The sequence below is a fragment of the Cervus elaphus genome, chromosome X, assembly GCF_910594005.1.
Source record: "Cervus elaphus chromosome X, mCerEla1.1, whole genome shotgun sequence".
Lineage (NCBI taxonomy): Eukaryota > Metazoa > Chordata > Mammalia > Artiodactyla > Cervidae > Cervus > Cervus elaphus.
This window is the reverse complement of record NC_057848.1, coordinates 42,049,611-42,076,517: the sequence shown is the minus strand read 5'-3', so window position 1 is coordinate 42,076,517 and position 26,907 is coordinate 42,049,611. Positions and strand designations below refer to the sequence as shown.

The window sequence follows — 26,907 nt, the reverse complement described above, 5'->3', positions numbered from 1 at the left end:
CACAGAGATAAATACACACACTCCCATATTTAAGCACTTTATATAATATTAAATGGAAAAAGACTAGGTTTATTTGCTAACCTTGATTCCATTTTTCATCTAAACAATGTACACAGTCTGAAGGATCTCTAAATTGCACCTGTAACAAACATACTGCCTTTTACATGGATGGATCTTTTGCCCAGGGGCAGTAGAGTAATATTGTTACTGTGCTTATTAATAGACAGACAGACACATACATAGATACATGTGTATACATACACATTCTCTAATTAGATCCTGTTTTAATTGCTTTGCAGGAACTGGCTATTTTTTTCAAAGCAATCTGAGCCTCTTTTAAAAAGCTGTTCTGTACATTCAGAGATTCACGGATTTATTTTGCTTAATGAAAGTCTCACCTGCAGCAGGACCACTGGATGGAGGCAGCTGAAGATGATGCTTCAGAAGTGGAGCTCGCACTCTCCAAGAGGACAGAAAGAAGGGAAAGACGCCAGAACAGCCTATTTTGACCTCACTAGAGTGTTCAGTTGAGAGGAAGAGGCTGCGAGCTGCACAGCCCCCTCGTGTGGCCAGGAGGTGCACCAGCAGCCTGGGCCACACAGCCAGGCGAGCAAAAGAATCAAAACATCAGAGCTGAAAAGTACTTAAGAAAACATCGAGCCCACCAGCCAGAATGAAACAGATCCAGAGTGAATGAAGTCGCTGATCTAAGAGTACACAGCCAACTGTTGGCAAATGAAAGGCTTTCCAACTTCCCCTTCCAGCCGTGTGCCCGTTCTATTAGAACAATGATTCTCAACTGTTGCTGTGTTCGAGAATCATGTGGATTGTTTTTTCTTTAAGTAGTTTTTTAGATATATTATTGACATGCAATAAATTGCACATACATAAAGTGTAAAATTTGATAAGTGTTGACACATGCACACACCTATGAAACCATCTCCAAGATCAAGATAATCAAAATACTTGTCACCCCCAAATGTCTCCTTGTGTCCCTGGGCAAACCCTCCCTCTTGCTCCTCCCTAGACCACCCTCCCCCATCACCTGGGGAACTTTTAAAAACTAAAGAGGCTGGACCTCACCTACAGAGATTCAGATCAGTTGGTCCAGGGTAAGAGCCAGGCATCAGGATTTTTAAAGCTCCCTGGGTGGTTTTAATGTGCAGCCAGAGTTGGGAGTCACTGAATTTCACAATCCTACTAACCTCTGCATGGACAAATCTCCATTGGTATCTAAACCTAATTATCAGAGTCCCCAGTGGAACTTTAAAAACACAGACATGGCAAAGTCTCACTTGATAAAGTTGCAATTCAGGAGATTTGTTATTTTTAACAAGCCAATGAAGGTCTGGACCTGGGAAGAAGTTTTTCATATATTTACTGTTTTCTATTTCAATGTTATCAAGGTATTTAAAAAGTAGTTAATGTGTCTAACTGAGTTAATAAATTTTAGTTACTAAATTGACCAAAAAGTATAACTAGTTTTCAAAAAAAGTCTTTAATGGAGGTCCTAACCAGTGTACTAAGGCAAGGGATAAAAAAGTCTGAAGACTGAAAAGGAAAAAAAACAAAGCTGTTGTTATTCATAAATGGTATGATGATGAACTTAGAAAATCCAAAAGAATCTTAGAATGATTATTAGAATTAATAGGAATTGAGATAATTAGCAAGAATGCTAGACAAACACACACACACACAACTGTAGTTCTACATACCAACAAGAAGCGTGAGAGAATACATTTTTTTAAAGATGACATTAACAATTGCTTTTGAAAATCAAGTGCCCATGAGTGAAGTCAGACAAAGACAAATATAATATGGAATCGCTTAAATGTGGAATCTAAAAAAAAAAAAGTAGAAATGAACTTATTTTAAAAATAGAAATAGAGTCACAGACATAGAAAACAAAATTATGGTTACTGGGGGTAAGGTGGGGAGGGAGATTCAGATTGACATATACATACTACTATATACAAAATTGATAACTAATAAGGACCTACTGGGGGCTTCCCAGGTGGCACTAGTGGTAAAGAACCCACTTGCCAATGCAGAAGATGGAGGAGACACGAGTTCTATCCCTGGGTCAGGAAGATTCCCTGGAGGAGTGGCAAACCACTCCAGTATTCTTGCCTGGAGAATCCCATGGACAGAGGAGCCTGGCGGGCTACAGTTCACAGGGTCACAAAGAGTTGGACATGACTGAAGTGACTTAGCACACAGCATACAAGGACCTACTGTATAGCAGAGGGAACTCTACTTAATACTCTAGAATGGCCTATATGGGAAAAGAATTTTAAAAAATGGATATATGTATACGTATAACTGATCCACTTTGCTGCTGAAGTTAACATAACATTGTAAATCAACTATGCTCCAATAAAAATCTTTTTAAAAAGACAACAAAAAAATGAAAAAGAAAATCAAGTGCCCAGGAATAAATCTAACAAAAGTTTATGAGACCTCTATTGTAAGAAACTGCAAACATTTCATTGAAAGTAAAAGAAGACCTAACTAAGTCCCAATGAAAGACCCCAATGGGTTATTTCACTTGTTTGTTTGTTTTTGTGGAACTTGGCAAGTTGATTTCTAAACTTCATAAGGCAAGGCAAAGTGCCAAGAAGAGCCAAGACACTTTTGAAGAGCAGCAACGTGGGAGAACTTGCTCTACCAGACATGAGAATTTATTATAAAACAGTACTGATTGAAAAGCAGTAAGACTAGCACAGGAACAAACAGATCCATAGAATAGAATACAAAACCCAGAAATAGATTCAGACCCAGATTCTTGATTTTTTAAAATGTGGCACTTCAACACAGAGAGAAGATTTTCCATACATAAATAGAATCCTCAATAAATGCTATTTGGGATAGTTGGTTATCCATAGGGGGCAAAGAAGTTGGACTGATTCTCACACCATACACAAAAAGCAACACCATGTGGACTGTAAAAATGAATGTGAAAGACAAAGAGTAAAGCTCTTAGAAGACAAGATAGAATATCTGTATGACCTCAAGGGGGAGAAAAGATTTCCTAAACAACACATACACACACACACAAAACACTAACTGTAAATGAAAAGATTGATCATTGTTGCCATATTAAATTTAAGAACTTGTTAGTGTATTGAAAGATGCCATTAAGAGACCTTTCATGTTGAAAAATGTCTTTATTTAATAAGCCTCACAGAATGACTTTCTTCCTTAAACTATGTGCATGTACAACTTTGATAAAATTTAAAAACCAAATTAAAAATTAAAGGCCATTAACAGGGGAAAAAAAGAGAAAGGTGCCATTAAGAGAGCAAAAGGCAAGCCACGGAGTGGGACAAGATATTTGCAACACAGGTGACTAACGAAGGATTTGCATTTAGAACATACATAGAGCTCCTACAAGTCAGTAAGAAAAAGAGAGATAACCCAATTGAAAATGGGGAGAGTTATATATATACTTCCTTGGTGGCTCAGACAGTAAAGAATCTGGCTGCAATGCGGGAGACCCGGGTTCGATCCCTGGTTGGGAAGATTCCCTGGAGAAGGGAATGGACTCCAGTATTCTTGCCTGGAGAATTCCACGGACAGAGGAGCCTGGCAGGCTGCAGTCCATGGGTTTACAAAGAGTCAGACATGACTGAGCAACTAACACACACATATATACACTAGTAAACATAAAAACTGTTCATAGTAACATTGTCTGTAATAGCCCTAAACTAGAAACAATCCAAATAGCCATCTAGAATATAACTGATTTTGTAGGATTCATACAATGGGACACTATACACTAGTGAAAATGAACAAATTTCACCAACATGCAATAACATGGATAAATCTTCATCCCAAGGAAAAGAAGTTACAACAAAAGAATCCATTCTGGATAATTCAACTTACATTAAGTATTTTTAAACAGGAAAAAATGAAATTGCACTGTTTAGAGATACATACAAGAGTGATAAGACTTTTTTTGAAGAAAAAAAGAAGAGATAAAAGTCAAGATAGTGATTTTAGGGGCAGTTGGCGGGGGTGGTGATTTAGAAGTGACATATGGGCAGCTTCCGAGTCCTGGTAACTAACGTTTTCTTTCTTGGGCTGAAAGGGATTGCATGAGTAGCCTCTTTACAGTATTTTATGAGAATCCATTCCTATTTTTATGTACTTTCCCACTGTGTCTATTTCACAATTTAAAGTATTTCTCAAGATTGTGACTTGCAGGCTGACTTTGTGAACCACTGCTGTGATCTAACCACTAGAAGCAGCCAAGACAGACGATCTCATTTCCTCAGTAATTTGAGACCTGTGAATCTGAATGCCTTTTATGCATTATTCGATGACACTAATGATGAAGACTGATTGATGAACCTGTATCTGTAAAACTATTTTTCCTGAGCATTTCAAAATTGGGCCTTTTGTTCACTGAAGAATGTAATTCACATACAAATAATAATGATATAGTTGGCCAATTAATTGCAATAAATACTGACATTTAATGAGCAGATGAATGTAGCAGACACAAAAGGATACAGCAACTCTTAGCAAGAGCTATGATTAAAATGCCCCTGATCCGAGTGGTCACAAACAAGAATGCTGCCACAGATGCTGCATAATTATTGCTCTGAAATAATTCAAGGTTCAGATGCTTAGAATATATCATCTTTCAATACTCAACCCACTTCTATTCAGGCTGACTGAGTAAAGAGACTGGGAACAGATGGAATGCATTTCTCTTGCTATCAGGAATGTGTGCATTGCTGTTTTTCATATAAATTAGCTTTATATAGTCATAGGCAGTAATTAATTGGATTAGCTCTATTTTACTGTGGAGGAAATTGGCTCAGGCAAGTTAAATAACTTGCCCAAGGCCACACAGCTAGCTAGTAAATAGCAGCACTTGGGATGTGAAGTCACACGTGATTCTCAAGCCCATCTTCCTTCTCCACTAGATGACACAGAGATGACTGTGTGTGAATCTAGATCTTGGAACAAACACCATCCGTGTACATGTAGATACACACACTCACACACAAACACACCCTTTTCTCCCTCTCTCTCTGTCTCTCTCCCTTCCCTTCCCCACCACCAGAAAGAGCGAGAGAGAAACTCCATATATAGAGAGATAGAGTTAGAAATAGATATATACTCAAATTCCTCTCCCTTTTATTTATCACTTTAGGAATGATTTCAGAAAACACTTCAGGGAGGCATTTATAAATCAGTGTAGGGCCAGATTTTCTCACAAGAAAGCATTTTACATTGTCAGGGTGATGGAGTAAACAATAGTAATAATAAATGCTTTCAGTTAGATGTCAGCCTGGATAAAATGTTTGGCTTGTCTGGAAATAGCTATCTTTTCCCACCAGTTACATCCTTGTATTGTGCTCTTGTGTGGCTATCAAATGAGAGCAAAGGGGGAACAAGGAGGAGGGAGGGGGTGGAGGGAGAGAGCAAGCGAGCAGTGAACTGACTCCATAACACCCAGCTACTTGAGCAGCTCAAACTAGGTTAAATATAAAGCTTTTCGTTTCAATGGACAAAGGGGCCACTGGGCCATTAGGTAACTGGTTCAAATATCCAACATTCCTGCTCCACAGTGGGCCCAGAGGTGACCCCAGGGCAAGGGTATCAGGAGCAGGTAAATCTCAAGGGAGGACTGGCAGTCATTAAAGACGGAGGAGGAGAGTTCTGAGGTGTTGGAATCAGAGAGCAACTTCCCCCAGCAGACCTTGTTCCGTCCGTTCAGTAAGGGGGACTCGGAGACTGGGAAGTTTCTCATTAGCTCACCCTCCAACGGTTGTTCCGTTCACTCTTTCCACCATTTTCCCCTGAGGAGTTTATAAGCAGCTCCTGATTTTCTCTCTAGACTCAGAACAGATCAATTCCTACTCTAACTCGTCTTCAACCAAGACAGCATCACAGCACTGGATTTTATTCTTGAAACCTGCACAGGAGGTACACGTGTAGTTTCATGACCCGGCAGATTGCTTGAAAATATCTCTCACCATAAACCCTCTCCACCAAAGACACAGGACAGTCATGACAGAACCTAAGAATAATTCTAATCATGATTAGAAAAATAAAAACACTACAGGAAACAGGAACTTTTTCAGGACTGCAATAATTCAAACTAAAGCATGTATCTGAAATGGCCTCTGTCAACATGTGATTTCTGACTTGGAGACAAGCCCTGCTGGAAGGGGAACCACATGTTTCTGAACTAGAGCTCCAGTTTTAAGAGCCTTGAGATCAGAAATGTTCTCTAGACTTGGCAGGTTTCTTTTCACCATCAAGCAGCTCCCGAGTGTCCCCAGTGTAACTCAGCAGCCCATACAATAGCTGCTCCAGGCAAAGATGGGTTTTTGCTTTGAAGTCTCATTTAGAACAGAGGGGCAGGATAAGGGAAATAATGGCTTTTCAACTCAGAACGAGCAAACTCGAAGGGGGTCTTATCCTCTTGGTGTTTATTTCTTGGACCAAATTTCTAACCCTTCTCTGAAGCCCCCCGTTGAGATCAGGGACAAACAAGATGAAAGGGAGAAAGCAGACGGAAGGGAACAAAAGACCTTCAACCTCAGAATTCTTAGCCCTCAGGGAAAACACAAACAGGATGAGTCTGCGTGTTTGATTTTGCATCCCCGGGATGTTGGGAGGTGTGTCCAGGAGGATAAGCTGAATCAAGTCTATCAAAGTCTGACATCTGAAAGACCCTGGCTCTCATCACTGGCTGAGCACCATGATGGCGTTACCTGTGGGGGCCCATGCCTCAGCTTGGAAAGCAGAGCTTGTCTGTCTCACACCTTGGCTCTGGTTTGACCCACCTGCTACATCGTTGTGAGGCGGAGGGGGCACAAGGGACTGGGTTATTCAGCCAGTCCCACCCTCACCCACTCCACCTAGAACTCTGACAGTATATGCAGGGCTTGCTTCAAGTGCTGCTACATTCCTTATCAAGTCTGTCCGAGCTTACAAGCAAATCTGACAATTCTTTTTTTTTTGAGAGAGAGAGAGAAAGTACGTGTTCAGGTAACAGCTGCCTCACTCATTTTTATTCAGAGGACAAGAAAAGTCACTTTGAGCAGTGACAAATGCCTGGGATTGACATGGAAGGCATATGTACTTGTAAAGGGCAAGAAGACGTCTGAGGGGCCTCCGTTGGCTGCATCCATCTGTGTGATGGACCAAAAGATTTTTCTTGACATCTCTTGTCTTGGTTCAGCCATCTTAACAAATTTTGTGCAAATATCTCAGCCTCCTTTTAAAGCTCTTTTGCCAAGGGGAAGGCACATTTGAGAATCTACTGACAGCTGTGGACCTTGTCCTGGAAAACTCTCTCTCTCTCTCTTTCTCTCTCTCTCTCTCACACACACACACACACACACACTTTTACATATAACATCAGGGAATTCATAGATCTACTAGAATCCATACACAGAACCCCCTCAGGGGTCAATGGACCTAAAGCTAAAGAACCTCTGGTCTAGGAAAAAAAGTTAACATTTATTGAGTACTTATGTCAGGCACTATTCTAAGTGTCTCAAATAGATTTTCTCAGTTAATCATAACAACACCATAACATAACATAACATAACATAACATAACAACACCATAGAACAGGTTCTCCGTTTTACTGATGAGAAAACAGTGGTGGAGAAAGTCACTTGCTCCAGGTCAAACAGCCAGTAAGTGGCACAGCCTGGGTGGAAACCCAGGCCATCTGTTTTTGGAAACCTCCTCTTAGCCACAAAGCTACTGTTGTGAAATGAAACAAGTGAAAGTCATTTGTTTTTGCAGACCATGACTGTAGCAGTTTCCTATTTGTTTATGTTGCGGGGTGGGGAGAGGCATGTGTCTCCAGAGATCTGAGAAAGGAGAGACAATGTGGCAGTGGGTGGAGGAGAGACTCCTAGCCAAGTCGTACATGCCCACTACTGACTACTGCACAGGCAGGTACAGACCAAAAATGAGTCCAGCCCTCTCCTTGGCTTCCAGAGAATAGGCCTGTGAGACTGACACTGGCACTCATGCTTTGAGATCTTGATCTAGTAGCCAGCAGAGATTAGTTCCAGGGTCCCAAACTTAAAGAGAAGCCAGGAAAGTGATGCAAATGTGAGAGGAAGGCAGTGGCCGAGGGAGGGGGGCCATGACCAACTGGCCTGGCCCTATGAGTGTCCTGTCTCTAAACATTCACCTTAACAACAATCCCCCAAATCCCATGAGGGCCAAACAAAAGACATCCAGCCTGTGGACTGTCAGTTTGACCTCTGAGTAGACAGTTTCCTTCCTGCTCTCTAGGTATTTCCAAGGCAGGAGTGTGGGGCATGTGATCTGTAAACAAGGGACACAAGCTCGCCCATGTGACAGTCAGCGTGACTTCCATTTTGTTAGAACCACGCTTTTCTGTGCTAACCAACCAAGCCATAGGTCACTAGCAGAGAGGTGCAGACACCAGAGGGGAAGACCTCTCGGGCAGTAAGCGACAGGACACCTCACATACCTCATACAGAGGGAGCATTCAAGGTCAGAGGCGTCAAAAGATGCCAGCGGGACACTGAGCACAGGCCTGGCCCTGGGGTCAGTGGAAGGATCTGTAATGTAGAGAGCAGAAGTCAGAGGGGAACCAACCTTGGTGTCACAAGACAGCACTTCTAAGGCCAAAGAACCCAATTATGTTTTTCAGTTGGTCACTCTCATCACCTCCCCGAGAATTGATTTAGTGACCAAGTGAGTCACTGAGAGTGGGGTACCCTGATACAGGCATGTGGAGGCTTCCAGCAGCCCCAAAGAAAGAGACGTGTAGGTCAGGAATTGTCTGGGAGCCCTGGGGGGCGCTTCATTCAAATGGAACAGGCACCTCACTCTTGACAAACAGCTGCAATGACTCCACGGACTGAGCCAGGCCTTCATAGCTGACACTGAATCTTGGCACTGGCAGCCACTTTTGGAAAGATACCAAGCTGCAGCTGCTGCTTGTCAGATGCCTACCTACGGGGACACAACTGGGAATGAGCAGGATGAGGCCTGATAGAGCTGCCCGGGTCCGGCCTCCCTGGAATGGGGAAGGGGGTGCAGAGAGGCGGGCCTGGAAGGAAATGACAACATCAAGGGCGTGAGATGTCGTTACTTGATGCTATGCTTGCCCATAGGCCCTGGCTTTTCCTTATAATTCATATGGGGCATCAGCAGGATGCTAGGAACTGCTTGCTCTCACAGAAACCCCACAGCCACCCTAGAAGTGGCAGAGCAGAGGAGCCATCATGTGGAGGGCAGGAGCCTCCGCACACTGCTGAGCCCGGGCTCCCCTCCAAGCCCCCACCTCCCTGGGTAGAGTCTGCACCTGGCTTAGACGCTTTCTTAGGCCTCTCTGGGTCTTGGGGCTCAATTTGGCAGTGCTTCCTTTTCTTCTCCTGGCATTTGCCAGTCTTACTGGAGGCAGCTTGGGAAGAGGCAGCGACCCCCTTCTCCTCCTCCGCTCCAACCGAGTCTTCCGTGTGGTCCTGCGGCCCATCCCCTGTCACAGTGACCAGGTTCATCAGGCTGCCCCCCTGGCCCCTGGCTGCTGCTGCCTCCTGACTGGAACAATGTGGGCGCTCAGGCGTTTCCTGGAGGAAGAAAGCCAAACGTCAGAATCTACTGGGGCCCAACATCGTCCTCTGGTAATTGTCTCCAGAAGGGACGAGGAGAAAATACTGTCCAGTCCTGACCATCTAAGGACAGGTAGCTTAACTGAGTGGCAGTCACAGGGGACAGAAGGCCCAGCTGGGGCAGAGTAAGGCGTGCAGGGAGACAGTCCTTGGGCATCAGTGAAGGCGAGATGCCAAGTGCAGCACCGGTCTCCGCTCCTCTCCAGTCAGTCCCCAGTCACCACCTGAGGGACACCAATGCACGCAGTTCGGTGAGGGTAGATCCTGCCACTCGGCCCTTCCTCTCACCCTCACTGCCATTCCCAGCCATCGTCCAGTCCCACACCCAGCTTCCAAAGAACTTTCGGGAAGGTTCTGATGCAAGTGCACAGGCCTGCCAAGTGCCCTCACACTCCAGAGCTATGCTATACTGGTCAAAGGATCTAGGAACAAACGAATTCTTTCACTAGATTTTGGGCAAAGAGTCTGAAAAAGAGACACGATCATCTGGCAAAATGATCAATAACATCTCTAGCCTTTTCAAGAATTTTTGTCCAGGAGAAGGATCTAGAAAAAAAAATCCAATGACAAAGTGTTTATGCAGGTTTAGCTGGAAAATCCCTCTCTACTCTACATTCAAAGTGCATGGGTCAAAATGCTCAGGTTGTTGTCTTCCCTCCAACTCCAACCAAAACAAACAAACAAACAAACCTGGTAGATAGATGAAAAATGGGGAGCGCACAGCTGGGAGAAAATGATGAGGTGAGGAGGAAAAGGCTTTTCTGAGTCTCTAACCCAGGGAGTTCAGGGTTTTATCAGCACTATGGCACTGCTGCATCCTCAGCTTTCCACGAGGCCTCGGCAGAGCCTACACAGTACAGTGCTTTGCAAGGCAAAGTTTGGGTAGAAACCCAGTCCTTACTCCTCAGCTTCTTCATACAAGAAAGACAGGGGTGTTTTTTTTCTTCATTTCTGATTGGGCTGCAATTAGAAGTCACTCCAGGCACTTGGGTTCAGTATTATGGTTCTCAATCCTGTAATAAAGATCTCAAAGAAGTATTGAAATGCAGATGGTGCTAGTGGTAAAGAACCCGCCTGCCAATGCAGGAGACATAAGAGATGCGGGTTCGATCCCTGGTTCTGGAAGATGCCCAGGAGGAGGGCATGGCAACCCACTCCAGTATTCTTGCCTGGAGAATCCCATTGACAGAGAAGACTGGCTGGCTACAGTCCATAGGGTCACAAAGAGTTGGACACGACTGAAGCGACTTAGCCCATAGTACTGCTTTGATTTCAGGATATATTCTAAGTTCTGCCCATCACCCCTCCAGCCTTTTTGAGTCAGGCACACCTGCATTTTGTTCATTCTCCAGAGCAGAGGAAGAAGTCAGGGAAATATAAGATTTTCACCTGTCAGAGAACCAAGAAGCCACGGAGACCCTAGGGCTCACACACAGGGGAGGAACACAGGGCAGGGATAGCAGGCAGGCAGATGCTTCGAGCTGCCTAGATCTTCAGAGCTCACCTCTGCCTACACATCTGTGCTTCTGAGCCCCAGCTTCTGCCCACTTGCCCTCTTCTTGGAAAGTTGGGGCCTGGAGACCATGGTTTTCGAAGACTCAAATCCCAGAAAGTTAACACTTCCTAAGTTGCTTCCCTCTCCCCAGCTCTACCTATGTGCTGGAAGTCTACTTATGTGTAAGACACGGTGCAGGAATATGAAATGACCTCCACTTGGGGATCAAATGAAGATGTCTTTGCACAAGGAACTCAGCTGGTGCTCAAAGACCAGCAGCTTGAACAAACAAAAAGCAGGAAAGGAGGGACTGTCAGGTCCTCTTCCCAGGCTCTGCCCCTAAGCTCACCCCAACTGAATGGCTCCTGGGGAAGTAGGCCTTTCTAGTTCTGTCACCTCTCTCAACTGGACCTGATCAAGAACTGAAAATTGAACATAATAAATCATCAACCTGGGCCCCTGCCTGAAATTCAGTTTTATCTTTAAATAGCCTTTCAGCAAAGAAGACAGCCACTAGCAACTCCCATTTCTTCTTTCTCGGAAACCAAACAAAGTAGGAAGGTGAGGGCTCACTCTCCACGTCTGCCCACAAAACAGTCAAACGAAGCGTCAGGAGCGAGCTGGGTGAGTGGAGTTTTACCTGTGACAACTTTGGTAGATTATGGCTGGTGCCTTCAGTAGCCAATGACTCTACGTGTTCCTTTAATCTAGGGTGAGGTGCCAACAGCTTCAGTATATCGAGAGAATGTTCCTGAGAGGCCCCCGGGAATGATGGTGTAAAGAAACTAAGGAGAAGCTGGGACATAAAACAGAAGACTTCACTACTTAAGTTTCTACAGGTGCTCGGGTGAAGGGCAGGGGTGGGAGGGCAGGAAGGGACAAAGGGTACGGCTTGTGGGGCCAAACCCCAGGGAGGAAGCCTTGGACCAAAGACCCCAACACAGTGGAGCAGGCATCCTCCCTTCAGCTTGTCAGAATCACCTGGGAAGCTTATGAGAATTCCAGGTTCCAAGTTCCCACACCTGGCTCCCCTGGGTCTGAAGTGTGGCCAGGAATCTGGATTTTGAAAAGGCACTATAGATCTGCCTTTGTCTCCCTAGCCAGTTACCACCACTCCGCTGCTACCCTTCCACAGAAAGATCTGCAGGGGGATTTCAAAACCTGTCTAGGAGGAAAGAGGCTGAGGAGAAGGCAGGAGACCAACATCAGCTGGGGGACCTGGAGTCGTGTCCGAGACGACCCCGTGGGTAGAAGGCAACAAATGTTATCAAGGTTCCTCTGTATTTCTTCCCTCCCTGTCTGCCTGTTTTGCCTCTCCTCCCTGACCATCAGCCCTGGATCATGAATCCCTTCAGCAGCGATGTGTTAGCAAAAGCAGAACCAAGTCTGCCTCCCTCTTCTCCCAGCCTCTCTTCCTACTTTCTAGCCTTCAGTTCCCAGAGAATGTCAAGTCACTTCAATGATTGGGGTGGGGGTTGGGGGTGGCAGGCTGGTTCTAGTCTATGGTTGGCTTCCTTTGCAACTGGATAAGCTGGGGATGGGGGTGGGGCAGATACAAGATCCAGATCTTTGACTGGGAGTCAAAGATGCATGATCTGGTGGAGGCTGCCCCATCAACCGCCCACATCCTTGCTTTAGTTCTCTCCTGTGAAAGTGCCAATTATTTGTATACATAGGTATTTTTGTATGTAACACATAACCAGGAAGGTAGGTCACTTGCTTCTAAAACATATTCACATGTTTTCTGTTGAGACCAACTAAAAGGTGCCCCACCCCTTCCTCCAGGTAACAGGGTATTAACTGATCAGGAGAATCTGACCGAAACTGGGATCAAACTCACTCCGGTTTGATTTCTTTCCTTACTGGGCCCCAGCAGTTCCTTCATGATGTTTCTTCTGATGCCAGCATTTTCCACGTGGCCAAGCCCTGCTCATCCTTCAAGGCTCAGCTCCAGGACTCCCTTCTCCTCTTCCTCCAGTCTCCCTAGTCTCTCCCATCCTTCTGTGTTCTCAACTGCACCAGAAGATAGTGCCTTACCCTCCCCAGTCTTGTGTTAGCCTCAAATTGCATCGCAAATGTAAGCCTTGCTCTCTAACCAGATGCTCAGTTTCTGGAGGGCATACGACTGATGTCCAATAAATACTCATCACACTGGATGGAACTGAGTTAAGACATTAGCCATCCTAGGGCCCAGAGAGAGGCCCAAAATCCCCAGATGACAGATGCCTCTCTTTCCTTCCAGTTCTAAGTTGGTACAGGAATGAGACAGGAGGTTTTCACACTGACCAGGGCTGTAAATGCCAGCTTTCAGAGACTCCTCTTTTGCTGGCTCTCAGGGGCCTCTGAGTGACCCACTGGGAACCACCTCTGAAGCACTCCCCCTGGAATTCTCCCCAGAGAGCAGTAGCAAGCCATAGGGCACCCCTAGGTACAAGGATACGAGGGCAGAGTGTGGTGGGAGGGGAAGAGAAGCAGAGAGGGAAGCTCGAAGGAAATTAGACAAAGGAACAGCAGCACTGAGCTTCCTCCTCTGCTACCTAGGACCTCATTGAAGGCCTTCCCAGTGGCTTTGGAAAACAAAAGTTGGGGTCAACTCTCAGTGAAAATGAGCATTCCATATACGAATGGAAGTCAATTTCACTTCAGCGTCAGCCTTGAAAAGGCCCAAGTGGGTCAAGAAGTCCAAAAAGAATCTGAGGTAAAGACAAACGTTAAAAAGAAACCCAGGCCTATACGTGACAAAGGCAGGTAATTCATGCCAAGTGAACCTGGACCATCTCTGTCACATCTTTATCCCTGGAAAGGGGAACAATCCAGCAAATAAGCACAGAGGGTCCTTGGCGTTCTTAACTAAGTGCCATGTCCTCACCCCACTCCGTTGAAATTTGCCTCTAAATTCTCACCCTAGCTTCAGAACTCTGGAACACTCATCACAGGCAAATGTTCGATTGTATTATCTGGCATTTATATTACATTATAGAACCAGTGCAAGAGTGTAAGGTCCTGGAGGACTGAGACTGTGGCTTATGCCTCTTTGGGTCTCCAGAGCTTAGCACAGTTCTTGCCCCATCCCATTAAGGCAGCTGTGGAAATGACACTGCATGATTGCTTACATGCTAAGTCTTTTCAGTCGTGTCCAACTCTTCTCAATCCCATGGGCTGTAGCCCGTCAGGCTCCTCTGTCCATAGGATTCCCCAAACAAGAATACTGGAGTGGGTTGTCATTTTCTCCTCCAGGGGATCTTCCCAACCCAGGGATCGAACCTGCATTTCCTGGCAGATTCTTTACCACTCAGCCACCTGGGAAATGATACTAGGTGGTCTATAAAGCGGGTGGGAAAGAGGATCAACCCAAATGACACCAAGAGCCTCTCAGGCCAACTGGAAAATGGACAAATGAGAGTAAAGAAATCACTCTCTCCTGGCTCCACACTTGCCTCTGTTGGCCTTTGCACACTCTCTTCTTCTAACCACCTTTGTCCATCCATCCCAGAACTGGATAATCCCACTGCTCCTCTCCCCCAGTCTCAGCAGTGGGTGCTGAGACTCCTGACTCGGCCTCCCAGGTCAGTGGGATAGTGGAGTAGCTCACAAGGCAGACTCTGGAAGCAGGAGGAGTCAGCTTTGGTTGCTCTTCCACCAATCATTAGATTCATGACCTCAGGAAAGGTACCAAGCTTCAGCTTCCTCATCTGTTTCATCTGTAACATAGCGATAAATGATACCTACTCTCACAGGGACGTTGTGGGGATTTAATTATAGCTTCCCCATAAAGTCCACAGAACAGTGCCCAGTGCACAAGAAATGCTCAATAAATGTTAGCCATTATTACCGTTATTACTCACACTGTGGACTACAGTTAAGATTTGGGGAAGGGTCCACAGCTTGGAGCAATTCTCTTCCACCAGTGCTCCTACTAACCAGCCCAAAGTAACTTCCCAGAAGCTCCAATGCTCAGCTGCCCCTAGTTCAATGATTTTGAAGATTCCTTTCTGCAGCCTTCAGAAACCAGTCCTGTCTCTTGCTCCCTTTCTTCATCCACTGCTCTGCCAAAGCACCCTGGGACAGAGGCACCTGGGGCGCAGTGGTGAACAGGGGGTGGGGCACAAGCATAGCAGAAGTCCCCGCTGACTGTCGGCATCCCATTTCCAGGCCAACGAGCCAGACACTGAGAGAGCACACTGCAGAACAATAAGCAATAAAGTCTATGAATTGAGGATGCTTGAGCATTCACTAATGTGCCCAGTATTTCATGCAGTTAAAAAAAAAATAACAACGACATTCTCCAGCAACTCAAGAGTTGGGATGACTGGATTATACTGTAATGGTCCCCAACTTATATCACATATGTGTTTTATTTCTAGCAAAGAAGCTGAAGGTTGGAGTTCTGCATATGGCAGGGCAGATGGGACCCAACACCCCTTGTGAGGAGCTGGCCACCCTGTGTGGCTGGTGAAGCAGTGACTCAGCCCAAGGAAAGTTCTAAAACCACCTCATACCCGGGATCTCTGGCCAACAGCCGGAGTCTCCTCCGCGGACCTCCATCTCTATGTTAACTTATTTGGTTTTATTTTTTTGTTTGTATTCTTACTGACCACCCAGATTCTGAGTCAAAGAAACAAGCACATTCCTCACAGGCTCCTACAGAAATGTAGGAGCTGCTCAATCTGATTGTACATGCCAAAAGGATGGTGTTTCTGGGTCATCAACTGGCACCTGTGTCTTGCTCCTGTCCCCTCAACCCAGGAAACCATCCACTCTGGACCCCCAACCCTAGGGAGGGCAGTTCCCTCACTCCCTGCCCTGGAGAGGAGAGAGGGCTGGAAGCCCATTGGGCAGCTGGACCTGACGTCATCTCAACTCACCCTTTGGGCTTCAGCTCTTGCTCTTTTGTTCCTTCCATCAAGGGACACACAATATAAAAACTCTCTTAGCGCTTCCTCCACCTTGCCAAGGGTGGCTAAGGCTTGCGCTTTTCTGAAGTGTGCCTGAAAGAAAACATGAGCATTCAGTCCCATTCTTCTCCACCTCTTGACATTGCTATCATTCATAACATCAGCTAAATTACTTCCTGGGTGTTCACTGTCATGTGAGGGCTTTAAAAGGACTATCTTATCCACAGCCTTATTGTGTAAGCCAGGGCTCTCCAACCCCTAGGCCACTGTACCGGTACCAGTCTGTGGCCTGTTAGGACCTGGGCTACACATCAGGAGGTGAGCGGCAGGCAAGCAAGCAAAGCTTCACCCATATTTACAGTCACTCCCCATCACTTGCATTTCTGCCTGAGCTCCTCCTCCTTTCAGATCAGTGGCAGCATAATAAATGTAGTGAACTTGAATCATCCCCAAACCATCTCCCCCCACACCCCCCCCAACATCTGTGGAAAATTTGTCTTCCATGAAACCAGTCCCTGGTGCCAAATAGGTTGGGGACTGCTGGTGTAGGCAATTGTTCTGAAGCCCATTTTCAAGAAAATAAAACTGAGACCCAGAGAAGTGACTTGCCTGAAGTAATCTGGCTGGAAAATTGTGGAATCAGATTGAGAGCCTGGGAATGATTGATACAGAAGACTAGATTCACAACCACTGTGCCACACTACCACCACCCCCCCCACCCCCTGCCCCACCATTGTATTGGAGGAGGCATCAAATGTAGCAAGAACCCCCATTTGAGGTCACACTAACCAGCTTTCAGGACCTGCCTGGATGGGCCTTCCTGTTAACCAGTCTGTCAAGCAGAGACCTAATCCATGTTACTGGCTGAGTGACCACCCACATTCAGTGATCACTTATCAGAAGAGGCCCAAGTGAGCCAAGGCATGTGACCTCTCTAAGACCTTGAAGGCAGCTAGCAGCAAAGCTGGAACTAGCACTGGGAGCTTCCCCGCCAAGTCCCTCCGAATGCTAACCAGGGGCTGCACAAACGCTTTGGCTCCAGTGGACTCAGCTCATGTCTGCTCCCTCACATCTTGAAATCATATAAGAAGTTTTAGGGTTTCTCAGGGTCCAAGTCCAACTGCCCTGGGGGAGAAACCCTAAGGGGTAGGAGAGGAGCATCACGGGGAAGATGGAGGAGAAAGAAAAGAAGTGAGAAGAGGGCTGTCTTCTCTCCATGCCTGGCAGCTTGGCTTAGAGGCTGCCCCTCAGTGGCCTGCTCCCCAGGCCCTTGCCCACACATTGACCCCAAGTCTAACTTAGGGAAGGCAACAATCCAGGTTGCGGCTGCTGGGCACTCTAATACATGGACCTCCCCTTTGGACATGCCTCTGTGGGCCCTGGTGCCTCCTGGCTTGGGCCTGGCTTACAGGAGAATCTGCCTTGTTGAACAGTGGCCCCTGCTCCAAGCCTCTTGGGGGCCTCTCCCCAAATTGCACCCTACCCCTCCTTCTGGAGCTGGATGCTCCCAGCGGTGCTTGCCAGGGGCCCTCTAGAGAAAGGCCTGCCTGACATTTCAAGGTGTCTAGAGGGTGTTAAGTGCTGGGAGATCGGCAGTTTTGGGGATCTGACCAATCATACCAAGTAGCAACCCATATATTCCACATGCTTAGGGCAGCCAGCTCAGTTATCGCACTTGCAGGAGAGTTCCAGCCCTGGCTGGGTGGCTGGAATAGGGATGCATGAAGTGAACACCTCTCATAGGAGCGTTTCATACAGAAATGGTGGGAAATCCATAAACTGGGGTGTGAGGTGGCTTTGAATCAAAAGCATCAGTTCCAGTCTTCTTTCAATTCCCTAGTCCATAAAGTTCTATCATCACTGCCTCTTTGCTTAACCCAGCACTTAGGGGAAATTAACTTCTGTTTAATATTTTCACCAACTCTTCCTTCACTGGGGAAGTCACCTTTCCAATTTTATCCAAAATGGTCCACTGCTTACTTAGCCCTGTTTCCCACTGCACTATGGAGGCCGCTGCCTCGATACAGTTTAGAATGGGAGCAGAAACAGTTACAAGAGTCGTCCTCTCACCCCCAGGCAGCTCACTGGCCTGCACTGCTACAAGGCCTGAAATGCTCCCAGTGAAGTTCCTTTGGGTTAAGACATTGGTGAGTTTGAATAAACCGTAAATGTGTTCCTTGGGAAAGAGGATATACTAATCTATCATCACTCATGAAAATCTTCTTATGAAAGAGTATGAGGTTCACTCTGACATTAATGACCCAGTATGCAGCTCCCCAGTGTTTCATCTGAAGTTCCCCAAATCCAAAAAAAAGGCTGATAATCCAATATTTTCATAAGCTTGACATCAAAAGTCATTAGGTGGCAAATCTTGATCTAAAACAATATGTGTTACAGTCTTCTTCCCACTTAGTGTGAATTTTCATGTAATATGCTGCAGAAATATTATTGTGTTTGACTATGGGGCACTGTCCAGAGCTGATACCTGGTCTTAGTGAAATTGGAAACATTCTGGATTCTGAACATATCCAGCCCTATGGGATTCAGATAAGGGATTATGGACTTGGCCTTGGATCAAGTGGGTTTCAGAGGACAGCATCCTGGGCTGCGTAGAGAGAGCACTACACCAAGACCCAACGTTATGGTTCACAGAACAGACTCTTGGTCAAGCTGACCTGGAACCAGCGCTGCCCCACCCCCGCACCTCTGCAAGGTGATTAGGGCAGAGAGCAAGATCTATGTTTTGCAAACAAGGACACCTAGGGTTCTGTGAGTGAAGCGACTTCCCCATGGTCACTCAGCTTGCAGGTCCAGGCTCAAATCTAATCTTCTAAACAAACTATTGACATGTGACTGAAGGCTAGTCCTGAGGGAAGCCGGAAGAGATGCAGGAAGTGACATTGTGCATCCTGGCATCTTGAGAGAAGCTAAACCTGTCTTTCTCCCCTCCCCACTCCCACCCCACACCCTACATGTTCAGGGAAAGCAGCAGGCTGACTGACTACATTAAGGACTTAAGATGGCAGAACCAAACAGCAGTGTTTCTCTTCCCCTCCTCTCTAGTGTCCTGGGAAAATAATGGTGATGATGATGATGTTGGCAAATACATACAATGCTATATGCCAGGCATTGTTTTAAGTATCTGCCTGCATTAGCTCATGTATTCCTCCCAACAGGTAGTCTCCCCCTGTTATGCAGATGCTTTGAATATCCTCATTTTATAGGTGAGGAGATGAGGCACAGAGAGGTTAAGTAATTTGGCCAAGGCCACACAGCTAGTAAAAGTAGCAGGGCTAGGACAGAAACTCAGGCAGTCTGGCTCCCAAGTTCAAGTTCTAAAGAATCACAAAGTCCAGGCTGCTTTGCAAGTCATCAGTCTAAGATAAAATTGGGACAGAACTCAGCTCTCTTGCAGACCCCTAAGTCACCCTTTGTCAAGGGACTCCCCCCACCAGCTCCTATGAAGAGCCTTTCCCCTGCTCTGAGTGAGCTCTAGTGCCCCTACCCACTGCTCCCCACTCCCTGGTGGCAGTCCTCCCTGCCAATTCCTGTCCTCAGTACAATTCCTTCCCATCCTTCCCATCCCACACTCACCTTAAACCCCATGGGGCGGAGCTTACATGCTATTTCGGCATCATGCAATGCGTCCTCATGAGACTCCAAGGTGAAATAAATTTGAGACCGGTTGCTGTAAAGCAAGTGGTCATTTGGAGCTGCCAAAATGAGAGGAAAAAAAAAAAACCTTGAGCAAAATGGCAAGTTATCTAGGACCTCTCTAGTAGAGACCCAAAAGTGTAAGCTTAATCTCCAGCCCTAGTATTGCCTTGCCTACCACACCCCCAGCCACTCTGGGTCTGAGCTTTCCCAACTGTAAAGAAGTCATCCCCCCCCCACCTCAAGCAGTTCCTTAAAGGGCCTGTGGGGTCAGTGGTGCATTATTAGCCACTCTGACACAGAGCAAATTCTGGCACCCTGCTTCATGGCTGTGGCTAGGAACTGGCAGCCTAGCTTCTGAGTGAGGTATTGCCCACAAGGAAACAGGCCAGGGAAGAGGGAGAAGGCGGTGGCTGGATGTGATCCCCATTCTTGCCACCAGGAAGACAAGTCCAAGTTAGTCTTACCAGCAACATCTTTGTCTACAAACCCCAACACATATATGAAGTTTCTCTTAAGAAAACAGAAATGCATTTGCAAGGCTCCATCATCTCATTACAGATGGGCAGATATGATGGGCTGGAACAAGGCTTCTGTGAATAAAGTGAGGTTGGCTCTCATCAATACTCTAAATCAGTAGACTCAGGGCTGGAAAGGCCTTTAGAGATCATCTGGTTCAAGCAACCCAATCTACAAGGAAAATCAGGTTTGAGAGGTGAAGGCATCTGCTCAAAGCCTAGCTAGCTGGTCAGAGTCATTGCTACCTTGACAGACTTTGAATCTGGGGTGGGAGACAGGTTCCTTTTTTTCTGAAGGACAGTATAGCACTTAGAATAATAGAAAGAGAGACTGGCCACTTTCTAGCACAAAGATACTCTTTGTTGGGGAGGCCCCTTTCCTCTTTGAAGGGTGAAGAGGTCTTCACATTTTCACCCCAGATCCTCTGGTGGTCCAAGGATGAACCCCCAGGGAAAAGTGATGACAATAACCAAGACAGAGGAGGAAGAGGGAAGGAAAGGGCTTTCCTCGCTCTTAAGGGACAGCTGGGGCTTCCCGTGTGGCTCAGCTGGTAAAGAATCCGCCTGCAATGCGGGAGACCTGGGTTCGATCAGGAATGGAACCTTCCTTTGAGATCCCGGCTTCAGCAGGCTCTATCTGTCTCCTTCATACTGCCCTGCTCTTCCCTAGAGACTAGGCTCCAGCTGCTGCTGTGGGAACAGGCTTTGTTGTTGTTTTCCCCGAGAGGGTATGCAGAGGGTTTGCGTGGGTGCCCATTACTTGCTCTTAAGACATCAGTTAAGAGTTTACAGCCTCCTCTGTTCATTTCCTGCAGCACAAGCCAGCCTGGTGGCAGCTGACAAGGCGCTCTGCTTGGGCACATGGGTCGGGGGTTGGGGGTTGCCAGTGATCCCCAGTCCACCTTCATCCCCGCCCCCCCCATTACCTGTTGCAAGCTTGGGTGAAGAGTCAACATGTGGAGACTGCAGCCCACCCCCTCCTCCACCGTCCAAGCAGGGCTCAGGGCACCCTCGGATCCCAGAACCCTGTCTGCCCAGCCCTGTCGCCTTCTCCCTGGCACGCATCGCCAGACACCGCGCCCCACCGCTGAGCTCCTGGCAGCCGGCCCGAGCTGGGCAATACCCGTCGCTCGTCGCTGGGCGGCCACTTCCTGGGTCCAGACGTGGGGGGTTAGGGGGAGTCGTTACCCCGAGGGAACTCAGGCGCCCTAGTGCGGTCAGAGGCGCGGGGCTGCCCACGTCGCCCTTGAGGCCGCAGAGCCCACCCATCCGTCCTCAGGCGGCACGGAAAAGCTGGGCAGAGGCGGCCCCCTTGGCAGCCAGCCCAGCGTCCTCAGGGATCCCTGAGCCGTCGCCCGGCCCGTCGCCCTCTGGGCTGGAGGGCTAGGGTTCGAAGCGAGGGCGCAGACTGCGGGCAGGCGGCGCGGGAGGGGGGGACGGGGAGGGCATCTATTTCAGCCGAGGATCGTGTGATAGGAAGCGGTGACAATGAGTCACAGGGCAGCGGGGCGCGAGAGCTCCTGCCCCCCCCGCCCGCCGCCCGCACACGCTCGCGGGATGGTTTCCGAGGCGAGCGTGGCCCACTTCGGTTACCTCAGCCGTTACACAATCCCGCCCGCCCGCGCGGAGGAGGGGCCGCCCGGCCCGGGCCGCTCGCGGCCCTTATGCAACCAGTGCTCTCCTGACCTAATTCCATGCCGGACCCACCCCACCGGGAGCCGCGGCCCCGGAAGGGACAACTCCCGGCCGGCACGGCGGCCCCGGACCGGGAGGGAGCGGCAGACGCAGGCGCCGACCGAACAGCCCCGGCGTTCTGGAGCGCAGGGGCCCCGGCGCGCGAGTGGGAAGGGTGCGAAGTTCACCTCCCGGTTTGCAAGGTGTGGGCAGGTGGAAGAGGGGCTGGGGCACACGGAGGGAGAAGGAGAAGGCGAGCCCGAGAAACAGAGACGGTGACACCGAGCAAGAGCCAGAGTGACAAAGATGCGGAGGGAAAGGAAAAGACAGAGGAAATAGTGACACAAAGAGAAGCAGGGACTGAGACACGCAGGAACACACGAGCTAACAGGAGACATAAGACAAAGAGCAGGGAGACTTACAGAGACGCAGAAAAAAGGGCAGACACAGAGAAAAAGTCGGACAGGGAACTCCAGAGTTCCCCGCCCCCACTCCGCTCGCGGTCCGTCCCACGGTCCGCGCGCCCTCCCCCGCCGGAGTCACCCCCAGCTCCCCTCCAGGCTCCAGCCCCCGCCCGGCCCGGCCCCGGCGGTACGGTGGGCTCACCCAGCCTAACTGCCTCGTTGTACTTCAGCAGGGCCGCCTCCACCTGGCGCTCGCGGTACAGCCGGTTGCCCTCGTGCCGGAGTTGCGACGCCCGTGCCGGGCCCGGGAACAACTTGCCAAGGAGGCCGCTGAGCACCACGTTGACCCGCAGCGGCGGCGGCGCCTGCTGCCCAGCCCGCCGGGTCCCGCGCGCCCGCCCGGTGGTCACCATCAATGCCGAGAGTTTGACGCCGCAGAGCGCACAGCGCCGATCGGCTGCCCGCCCGCGTTCCAGGCACAGTTTACAAAAGGTGTGGCCACAGGACAAGGACACGGGGTCTGAGAGAAATCCATGGCACTTCCGGCACTTGAAGCCGTCCCACACCTCGGTGGCCTCGGCGGCTGTCACCGCCCCTGCTTCTTCCGCCGCCAGCGCACAGCTCCCAGCGCGGCTCCCGTCTGGGGGCTCCGGCGCCGGCTCCTCGGCTTGCGGGACGTTCTCGGCCAGGCAGCGCACCAGCTGCTCCAGCTGCTCGGCCACCAACTGCTGCCGCTCGGAGAGCTGTCGGTACACCTCGAGGGCTTCCCGGAGGCGCCCCCCAGACGCCAGGGCGTCGGCCTGCGTGAGCAGGACTTTGCACTCTGGCGTCGAGGCCTTCGGAGGCTGCTCCGGCTCCGGGGGCCGAGTCGGTAGAGGTGCGGGGCCTTCTGCAGCCGCCTCCGGGTGGGGGCCCGTGTCTCCGTGGGCCGCTGATGCCGCCGGCTCCGCCAGCTCTAAGTTGTTGCTGCCGAGCTCGGCGGGCAAGCTCAGCATCTGTCCTGTCTGAAATGAATCCATAGGGAGAGGGACACCCGTGGAAAAGAGGCGTCTAGGGGCCGGGGACGCGGAGCTGGGAGCGGCGGCTGGAGGGAATCGGGGCTGCCACCGCCGCCACTCTGCCGCGCGCTGGTCCCTGCCGCGCCTCCGCGAGCTCCATGCCGGCCGCCCCGCGCCGCCTAATAACTGTCTTGTCTCAGCAAAGTGTTATATAAAACGACACCACGTGATGCGCCGCCTCACCACTCATTGGCCGGCGGCGGGGCGATTGTTACAAAACCAGACAGTTTTGTAACAGTGTTGCGCTTGCTTCTTTTGGCTTCGCTTTTCGTGGCTTCTTTTTGCTGTTGTTTGTGTTTACACTCTCTTATTTCCCCCCTCGCGATGTGGTTCCTTTTTGGAAAAGTGAAGAAGAAGAAAAAAAAAAGCACCAGTGTCTACTCTTGGGCTTCTCCGTCTCCAAACCCTATTCCTTCCCACCTCCAAACCCGTCAGCAAACAGGTCCCCTCTGCCAGCCGCTCACTAACTGCCCCCTCCCCGCTCGAGGCCGGTACCTCGAGAAGCACAGTCCTCCAGGTCTTTAGGGACTTAGGAGGTTTGCCCTCCCAGGGGCGACCGTGGCTGTCTGCGAAGGGAAGCACCTCGGGAGTGTTCTGGGGCAGCCCTTCACCTGGGTCCTTGCCCCAGCTCCTCTCCTGCGGGGTCCCTGGCCACCTTCCCCAGGGAATCCCCCAAAGGCAGTAAGTGTGGTTACCCGAGGGCGCTTGGTCTCCTGTGCTGCGAGTGGCTCCGAGCAGCGGGCCTGGCGGGCTCAGCACTTTGGCTGCGCTCGCAGAGCGGAAAGAACAAGCAGAGAAGATGCGCTCGCTGGCTTGGACCGGGAGGAGGCTCCCCGCGCGCCCTGCTTCTTCACCTCTCTCTCCACCAGCGATGGAACCTGCGCTGGGGCGGGCGGCCCGCGCCCAGACCCTGGGGGCCACCGGCCGGATGGGCGCGGCCGCGAGCACAAGGCCTGTTGGGTCAGTGGGTATTCTGGGGGCGTGGGAGAACCGCGAGGGGAAGACAGGAACCCAGAGCGCGGCTCAGGAGAAAGTGCGAGTCCCGGCGCACTCCAGCAGCCGGCTCAACTGCCTCCGGGTCTGCTGCTCCAGAACCCAGAGTTCTGACACTGGCGCGTCACAATGCGGTGGGGGTGGGGGGCGGGGGGCTGCGCACAGCCTAGGTGCTTGGCCTACTGTGTCAAGGGTGCCCCGCCAGAGTGAACCGCCCACACTGTGTCTCCCTCCCGCCCCCACACTTAGGAAAGGGAGCCAAAAGCACAAATAAGCAGACAGGCTCAGAGACTTAAAGGAATAACACACTTCCCCCTGGGTCCCGCTGCTCGGAGCAGGGAGGTGGGGGTCTGGGCTCGCCTCTGGCTCAGTGGGCCTTGGGAGTCAACGGGCCCTGGATATTGCCTGGAGCGGTGCCTGGGGAAGAGGGCTGTCCCATAGGCCTAAGGACCTACAATGGGCTCCTGCTATGGCCGTTTCTGAGCTGAATGACCTTGAGTGAGTGATCTAACACTCTGAGAGGCAACGTTTGGGCTTCTGAACCAATGTCAAGAATGACAGGTTATGTTGCGGAGCTAAGAACCACAGGATCCATCCAGGCTATGTCTGTTTCCACTCTTTAATCCCCCTTGAGTCAACCCCAAGGTCCCAGAGAACAGGTACTATGCAGCCATCCTTAGAGTCTCCCTCTGAGACAGGACAGGGGGAGAGGGTCAAAGGGGAGAAAGGGCACAGGCACATAGCGGGAGGGGACCAAGAAAAGAAACCGAGGAACTCAGGATATAGCCAAGAAGGCACACATAGGAAAACTTGGCTAGCAGCCCTGGCTTTGTCATAACTTGATGTGAGACTTTGGGCCAGACCTCCCACAAGGTCTTAGCTTGACAAGATCTTGATCCTAATGACCAAGTTCCCTTTGAACCTTGAGTGCCTTCTATCCTAAGACTAGATGTCATGATACCTAACTCAACTAATTAAGTACAAAAGACTAGTCCAGATGCTATACGAGGTGGTGACTTGGACAAGGGGGTGAAGTCAGCAGTACTGGTGGAAGGGCAGGTGATTAGATGGCTGTCTTCTTTTTCAAGGTCAGGCTTGAGCCAGATTTTGAAGCTAAGGAAGTCAGGGGACTGGCCAGGAGGCAGAGGAGAGGGTTGTGCCAGGCAGTTGGGGAGAAGCTGGGGCTCCTCCTAATTTGCTGTCTAAGGGAAGCTCCTTTTATCTTTGTTTCCCCTGTTATTCAATGGGGTCTGTCTTAGTCTGTTCAGGCTGCTATTACACAATGTCATAGACTGGGTGGTTTATAAACAAAAAAAGATATTTCTTATAGAGAAATCCATTTCTGGAGGCTGGGAAGTCCAAGATCAAAGCGCTGACAGATCCACTGTCTGGTAAGAATCAACGTCCTGACTCAAGCCATTTGTCTTTTTGCTATAACTTCACGTGGTGGAAAGGGGCAAGGATCTCTGAGGTCTTTTCTAAGTGCACGAATCACATTCATGAGGGCTCCACCCTCATGACCTAATCACCTCTCAAAGGTTACATCTCCGAATACCATCACATTGGGGATTATGTTTCAACATATGAATTCAGGTGGAGGACACAGTCTGTAGCGGGCCAGCATTAATTATCTGCCTGCCTCTTCTGGCATCTGTGAGGTGGGATAATCTGTGGGGCAAGTAAAGAGATTCATATGAAAGAGTCATGAGATGGATAATAATGAAAACCTCATAGTTCAAGAATTATATCCCTTTGACAAGTTTTAAAACTAGATATTGGTTATCCAAAATTGTCTTCCAGATGCAGATTTGGGATGTGCTTTTTTCCCTGGACCACCTTGACAAGTCAGCATCCCCTGGGTTGACTTCCCTCCCTTACCTGTCATGGGTGGAGAGACAAGGAGAAGGCCCAGTCAGGCAGGCCTGCAGACTTGGAATAGAGATGCTCTCATTAGGTAGCCCCTCTGGGCAGCTGTGTGTGCCCATGGCTAACCATGAAGTTAGGAATGTTCAAACTGCAGGGAGCAATGGTGCAAAAGGCAGCACCATCCACTCACTGACCAGACTCCATGAGAGTTTTACATTGTATTTTCAAATCAAGACTGCCTGCAGGATGACACCAAATGGGTTTCTATTAAACACTGGAAAGCGTTACCACAATGCTTCTCTTTCCTTTGTTTAAACAATTCCATTGATATTCATTGGTGAACCAACTTACAAATCTACTCAAAACTTCTCCTCTGCCCTTAATAATTGAAGTTCCTAGATTGTGATGAAGCTAAGGAGAGAGGAGAAATGGATGACTCTTTTTCAGATGCAAATATTCCCTTTAGAGGGCTGGGTCCTTCAAACTTCCATTTTTTGTATATATATATATATTTGGCCAGGATCCCCTCCTAGCTAAGGTTAACCAGGAAAAAGCCCATGAATTGATCTGTCCCTTCTTTTCAGCTGACTCACAGCAAGTTTCCCACCTGAGCTCTGAGGATCCTCTCTGGGGCCCAGAGGAGACAGTAGGCAGGGCTTGACTCCAGCTCCCCTCGACAGAGGCAACCGGGCATTCACCAGTTTCACCTAGTGAGCTTCGG

At 49.1% G+C, this 26,907-nt stretch overlaps 1 protein-coding gene across 3 annotated transcripts in view; it reads right to left on the bottom strand.

Annotated features, from left to right (window-relative positions):
• The window catches only part of LONRF3 (LON peptidase N-terminal domain and ring finger 3), a 39,568-nt gene extending 15,405 nt beyond the window's left edge, over nt 1-24,163 (bottom strand). The window contains exons 1-7 of one of the 3 annotated variants that reach the window (XM_043896119.1): nt 24,023-24,163; nt 22,472-23,660; nt 19,614-19,732; nt 15,990-16,112; nt 11,765-11,920; nt 9,323-9,587; nt 8,483-8,573 (exon numbers count right to left, since the gene is read on the bottom strand). In XM_043896119.1, coding sequence (XP_043752054.1) covers nt 8,483-8,573; nt 9,323-9,587; nt 11,765-11,920; nt 15,990-16,112; nt 19,614-19,732; nt 22,472-23,288 — 1,571 coding nt within the window. In that variant the 5' untranslated portion in view covers nt 23,289-23,660; nt 24,023-24,163. The remainder of the gene's footprint in view (nt 1-8,482; nt 8,574-9,322; nt 9,588-11,764; nt 11,921-15,989; nt 16,113-19,613; nt 19,733-22,471; nt 23,661-24,022) is intronic. The other 2 variants (XM_043896120.1, XM_043896121.1) reach the window with 2 other exon arrangements.
• Between the last annotated feature and the right edge of the window lie 2,744 nt (nt 24,164-26,907).